General features: G+C 62.0%; 1 protein-coding gene across 1 annotated transcript in view; it reads left to right on the top strand.

Annotated features, from left to right (window-relative positions):
• Positions 1 to 6,510, top strand: part of TMEM266 (transmembrane protein 266) — a 28,403-nt gene that overhangs the window by 20,896 nt on the left and 997 nt on the right. Inside the window, exons 9-10 of the mRNA XM_014546251.1 lie at positions 5 to 23; positions 6,291 to 6,510. Coding sequence (XP_014401737.1) covers positions 5 to 23; positions 6,291 to 6,510 — 239 coding nt within the window. The remainder of the gene's footprint in view (positions 1 to 4; positions 24 to 6,290) is intronic.

Below are 6,510 nucleotides of genomic sequence, written 5' to 3'. Positions count from 1 at the left end.
GGAGCCGCTGCAGCCCTCCCCAGGTAGGCTGCCCGCGTGGGGAGCCCCTCGCCTCCGCCTCCCCGGGTCTGGAGTTTTGTTCCTTCCTCTGAGACATGCTTGTCTCCTCTTGGCTGCCTTTCTGTGTGTCTGTGCGTGAGGTAGAGCTGCCGTGTCTGCGGGTCTTGGTCCAGTGGCCTCATGTCGGTGCCCTGGGCACCTGAGTGGGCAGCCAGGTGCCCCTCGTGTGGGTGTGGGTGCCCTCCTGTGGCTCTGGCACATCCGTGGGAGGGTGACCTCGGTGACTGGTGGTGAGGCTGGCGTGACAGCCGTGAGGAGCTGTTGTGCAGGGGCCGAGCCCACAGAGCAGGATGGTGAGCCGGCTGGTGCCTGACGCCTTGGTCGTGAGTGTGTGTGTGGAGGTGGCCGGGTTGTGCTCTGGTCGGAAGCTGGTCACCAGGTGTGTCCGTTCTGAGGTCTCTTGGGAGGTAGAGGCCAAGGCCAGCTGCTGCCCGGCCCTGCCCGGCCCCGGGTGTGAGCTGCAGAGGGGTCTGTGGTCTGCAGGCAGCTGCTCCTCGTGCCGGGCTGGGAGGGGCCTGGGAGCCTGAGCTGCAGCTGCGGCTGCGGCTCTACTGCTGAGCTCGGGCTGCTTAGCAGGACGTCTGGGACATGCCGAGGCCAGAAGCTGGGGTGGAGAGGTTCTAGGAGGGTCTGCAGCGTGAGCACGACAGGCCGTTTGTAGGGAAAAGCCATGAAGCTGTTGCGGGGGACAGGGTCTCAGAATGCCCTGCATGGGGAGGGCTCAGCAAAGCAACAGTGGAAGGAACTGGGAGAGAAAGTGAGAGACACATCCATTGGTTGCCTCCCACACGCACCTGGATCTTTGTTGCAGGTACATGCCCTTGACTGGAATCGAACCCAGATCCTTCAGTCCGCGGTGCTCTGTGCACGGAGCAGACAGGCCAGGGCTTCAGGCGGTGCTCAGCGATGGTCGTTCTGTCGCTGGGTTGTAATCTCGATGTTGTGATGGCCGAAGGCCGTAGGTGCTGGCGTGGGGCGTTGGTGGGGGGAGCTGCAGCCTTGACCTACGCAGCCACCTTGACCGGAAGCCCCATGAGCCCATGTTCAGTCGCCTGGACTCAGGCGAGCATTCCTAGCACAGGGCACGCTCTGCCTCTCCCGGGTCGGAGCTCTGGAGGCCACAGCTTGGCCATTATTGTCCCTCAGCCAGTCGCCTCTAGACCCTTGGCCCCTGATGCCCCGATTGGGCCCGGGGTCAAGGTTTGGGTTGGAGAGCCTGCGAAGCAGCCACGGCTTTAAAGTAACCCCGTGTACCCAGGAGCGCGGTGACGCTGTGCGTCCTGGCCGTCTGTCTGCGCCTCCTCCCTGCAGTCCCCGTGGTGGGAACTTCCAGGACAAGGAAGGAGGCGGAATGGGAAGGGACGAAGCTGGGTCAGGCTGGACGCTTACGCGGCTGTGTCACCAGCTGGGGGCGATGGGTCTGTGCTGCTGTCCTGGGGACTAGGGGTGTCTGAACAGGCGTGGGGCTCCCACAGAGATGCCAAACATGCACCCCTGGAGGCAGTTGGAAATGCCCCTCCCGGCGAGCCCTGGAGCCTCACCCCTGCTTCCTTCATCTCCTCTTTCCCCACGTCCTCGCGCTCCCTAGGGGGCACCTGCCCCGTGGCCTCTGAGCCACAGGCCGGAGCAGGAGGGCTGCATGCGATGCAGGGCTCCCATCCTCCAGGGAGAAAGGTGCCCCAGCTGCCTCTCTGCCCAGGGGCTGTGTCGAGGCAGAGGTCTACGTGACGTGAGAAATGATGCTGGACACGCGGGGGGCCCGGGCCCCTCCGGAGATGGACAGGGCAGCGTGTGCTGCCAGCGGTGACCCAGAGGCAGCGAGGGCCTGGGCTGCAGTCGCATGGTGCCCCCCCCCCCCAGGGGTTCACCTGCAGACTCGAGGGCGTCACAGCAGCAGGGGGAGGGTGCCCGGGGTGGGGTGCCGTGGGGTGCCTGCCGGGGCAGGAGGAGCTGCCTGCCTCTCAGCAGCTGTGGCCACACCCACACCCACGCCCACCAGCTGTGCTGAGCCGAACCATCTCTGGCACAAATCATCTATTGGTCTCGAAGCTTCCCCGTCACTCACACCTTCCAGCCCCTGGTGGGCCTGCCACGTCCTCACCACATCACAGCGCCCTCAGCCCCCCACCCCTGCCCAGCCCGCAGGACTGGCCTGCCCTGTGCCCAGAGCTGCTGGGAAGGGAGGATGGTGTGGCTGGAGGGGGGGCTGGGGATGAGCTACAGGGGAGAGTTCTGGAGGCGAGCTGAGTGGGGAGCTAGAGTGGTTACCTAGAAGGGGAGCTATGTTGCCGCGTTAGAGGGGGACCCAGGGGGCCAGGTACTGGGGCAAAACTAGGGTGTGGAGTGAGATTGTGGAGCAAGTGTGGGGAGCGTGGGCCCAGCTTGGGGGGTGGTGAGATCAATGCTCAAGTTAGAGTGGGGAGTTAGCAGGGCAGTTTAGAGGGGAGGTTCGGAGGGTGAGCTAGAGGGGGGATCTGGGAACAACCAAGAACGAGCTGGGGGCGGGGGCGGGGGCGGGCCAATTTGGGGAGCTAGGGGGCCCACCTGGTGGCTGACCGGAGTGGGGAGCTGGAACGGAGAACCACTGAGACTCTAGAGTAGGGAGACGGAGGGGGAACCGAAGTGGGAAGGCAGAGGGGAGTTTTGAGGGCAGCCAGGGGGGTGAGCTAGAGGGGTAAGGAAAGGGGGTCTCAGGGTGAGGGGGCAAGCTAGAGCGGGGTGCTAGTGAGGGGATCTATGGGCAGAGCTAGAGAGGTGAGTTAGAGTGGGGAGCTGAAGGGATGGCCTCTGGTAGGAGCTAAACCAGAGTAACTGGAGGGGGAGCTGAAGGGTGACCTAGAGAGGTGATATTGGGGGGCAGGCTAAACGGGAGCTAGGGAGCGAGGTAGATGGGGAAATGGGAAACTGAGCTAGTGCGTTTAGCTAAGTGGGGTGCTAGGGTGGGGAGGGGGGTGAGCTGGGGCAGCAGCTAGAGTAGCAGCCAGGGGCATGCGTAACTGGGGAGCTAGGAAGACGAGCTGGGGGCTCTTTAAGGCTGGGAGCTGGGTGGGGAGCCGGGGTGAGGTGGGGGAGTCAGTGGAACTAAGGGGTTGAGTTACGGGGGCTGAACTAGAGTGGGTAGTTCGAGTGTGGAACTGGGAGGTTGATCTAGAAGGCTGTGCTGGTGTGGGAGCTAGAAGTAAAGGGGGGACCAAGTCAGAAGAGAGAGTGGGGTGATGGACAGACGAGAGGGTGAGCTAGAGGGTCCAGCTAGAGGGGTGCTATGGGGGCAGAATAAGGTGTCAGTAACGGGTGGGAGCTAGAGTCTGGATCTAGGGGTCAAGCTAGAGTGAGGGGCTAGAGAGCAAGTTAGGGGGTCAGTCCACAATGAGTTATAAGGGTAAGTTAGAGGGGCAAGTGGGGGGCGCGAGCTAGAGTGGGAGCTAGAATTGAGATAAAGTAGGAACAAGGGAGATGGGTTATGGGTTGGGCCAGAGTGGGGAGCTAGGGGGCAAACGGGGGTGAGCTAGTGTGGCAGCCTGAGTAGGCAGCTAGGTAGGAAAACATGGGGTGTGCTAGGGCGGCCAGCTGGAGGGGGAGCTAGGGGCAGAACTAGGCAGATGGTCTGGAGGGATGAGAGCTGGAGTGGGGTGAGCTAGAGTGAGGAGCTCCATGAGGAGGCAGAGCAGGGGGACAGGGAAGCGAGCTGGGGGGCCAAGAGATGGGTGCAAGCTGGTGCTGAGCTAGCCGGGCACAGCAGAGGGGCAGCCAGAGTGGGGGGACAGGGAGGTATGGGGCAGGCTAGGAGGTAGCTAAAAGGGGGAGGTGAGGGGTGAGCTAGTGGGGAGTTAGAGGGGCCAGTATAGAATGAGGAACTGGGGGGCAAGCTAGAGTGGGGGTGAGCTAAAGTAGGGAGCTGAAGGCGGGAACTAGGGGGGAGGAGGGTGGGGAGCTAGAGGGGTGAGCTGGAATAAGGAACGAGGGGGGAGATCTAGAGAGGTAGCCAGATGGTCCAGCTAGGGGTCAAGCTAGAGTGGGGTTCTAGTGTGGGGACTTACAGGGGGAGCTAGCAGGACTAGCTAGAGGGGGGGCAGAGTGGGGTGCTAGGGAGATCAAGAGGGGTATCCTCATGGCAGCTAGGGGTCAAGCTAGAGTGGGGTTCTAGTGTGGGGACTTACAGGGGGAGCTAGCAGGCGGGGCAGAGTGGGGTGCTAGGGAGATCAAGGGGGGTATCCGCATGGGTGAGCAAGGGGGGTGAGCTAGAGTGGGCAGCTAGGAGGGCAAATTACAGGTGGCGATAGAGGGGCAGCGAGGTGTTTGAGCTATGGGGGTGAGTGGGGAGCTGGTTGAGCTGCGGGGATAGCTGGAGTGGCTGTCTAGGGGGTGAACTAGATTGGTGAGCTATAGTGGGGGGGCTAGGGAGTGAGCCACAGGAGCAAGCTAGTGTGTGCAATCGGGGTCACAGCTAGAGCAGTGAGCTGGAGGGGTGAGCTAGATTGTGGAGCTGGTAAGTTCCTGTGGGGAGCTCAGTGGGGAGGTGGGTGGCTGAGCTAGAGTGGCAGCAAGAGGATGCCCAATGGGAGGGTACGAGGGTGGTGCGGTACATGGGGAGCAAGTGGGGTGAGGTAACTTGGAGGGGTGAGCTAGAGTGGGCAGTTAGGGTTCATGCTGTGGGCTAGGGCTAGAGGGGTGAGCTGGAGCAGTTTGCTGTAGTTGGATCTGGGGCTGTGATCCAGAGTGGGGAGCAAGACTGGGGAGCTAGTGGTGTGAACTAGAGGAGCTACAGCGAGGAGGTGGAGTGGGGAGCTGGCAGGGAGCTAGAGTGTGGGGTGATCTAGAGTGGGCATTGAGGGGGGTGAGTGAGGACTAAACCAGTGGGGAAATGGGAAACTGAAGGGGTGCAAGGGGCTAGAGTGGGCAGTTAGGGTGTGAGCTTGACTGGGATCTAGGGGGTGATTTAGAGTGAGGAGCTAGAGTGGGGAGAGAGATTGGGGACCTAGGGGTCAGGCTAGGGGTGAACCTGAGTGGGGAACCAAGTTACAAGCTAGTCGGGAGCTGGTCTAGACAGCTAGCAGGTGGTAGAGTGGGGAACAAATATGGGGATCTTGGGAGCTGAACTAGATGGAGCTAAAGTGGGGAGCTAGTGAGGTGAGTTAGGGGTTTTTAACTAGAGTGGGGAGTTATGGCCCCAGCTTGATTGGGAAGTCAGAGGGGCACCCCAGAGGGGGAGCTAGTAGAGTGAGCTGGGTGCCAGGTGGGCAGCTGGTGTGGGGAGCTCGAGGGCATGGGGTGAGCTATGCTGGGCCGCTATGGGGGCTGGCTGGAGGAGTGAATTAAGGGGTGAGGTAGAGTGGGGTGGGGGGGACAGTTATAGTTGAGAAATAGAGGGGGAGCGCTAGAGTGGATCTAGGGGTGAGCTAGTCGGGCGAGCTAGGGGGTTGAGCCAGGGGGGGCAGCATGAGTGGGATGCTAGGGTTCCAGCCAGTGGGGACCTAGGTTAGTGAGCTGGAGGGGGTTACGGGTTGAGCTATTTAGTGGGGTGAGCGCGTGTCCAGCGCTAGGGGCCTAGCTTACTCCTCTCCCCTCCTCTCTTCCTGTTTCTCTGCTACCTCTCATCCCCCCCCCCCCCCCCTTCCCTGCTCCCCTCCCACCTCTCACGTGCGTTAAAACGTGGCTCAGTGGTTGAGCATCGACTGATGAACCAGATCACAGTTCGAGTCCCCGTCAGGGCACAGGCCCGGGTTGTGGGCTCAAAGTAGAGGAGTTCAAGGGGGTGACCCAGGGTGGGGCCTTAGAGGGTGACCCAGGGTGACGTGTGTTGGGGGGGAGCCTAGAATGGGGAACCGTAGTGGGGATGTAGCATGATGAGCTGTAGGGGACTAGGTGTTAGGGGCCAATCTAGGGGGATGAGCCAGAGTGGGGAGCTGGAGGGAGACAGGGTGGCAGCTCTTGGTGAGTTGAAGTAGGTGCTAGGGGGCGAGCTGTGAGTGAGGAAAGCTGAGTGGGGGGCTAGGGCGGCGATCTAGAGGGTAATGTCCCCGTCCTCCCCTTTGCCCCACATGACCTGTGCTTGGAGATCCTGTGTTGTGTCCGTGTTGCTGTGTGCATGTGCACATACGTGTGCATTGGTTCTGGAACTCTCTTGACGGTACTATCACCGTCCACTCCCAGCGCTGGTGGGGCTCAGCCCTGCCTCGTGTGGACCCACAGGTCTATAGAGGCGACGTCACAGCACCCCTCCTGTTTCGCAGACAGCGGCGTCCCGGACCCGGCCGTGTGTGTGGTCACCACGGCTGCCATAGACATCCACCGGCCCAACGTCTCCTCGGACCTCTTCTCGGTGGACGTGCCCCTGAAGCCCAGCAGCAAGGGCGCCTGGGTGAGCTCCGCCTCCGCCTCTGCCTCCGAGAGCGCGTCCTGCTCCACTGGCAGCTCCGTCACCGGGGCCCAGAGCGACAGCAGCCAGACCCT

The sequence above is a fragment of the Myotis brandtii genome, unplaced genomic scaffold (assembly GCF_000412655.1).
Source record: "Myotis brandtii unplaced genomic scaffold, ASM41265v1 scaffold439, whole genome shotgun sequence".
Classification (NCBI taxonomy): Eukaryota; Metazoa; Chordata; class Mammalia; order Chiroptera; family Vespertilionidae; genus Myotis; species Myotis brandtii.
Note: the sequence above shows the minus strand (reverse complement) of the source record. Positions and strands in the feature narration are given on the sequence as shown.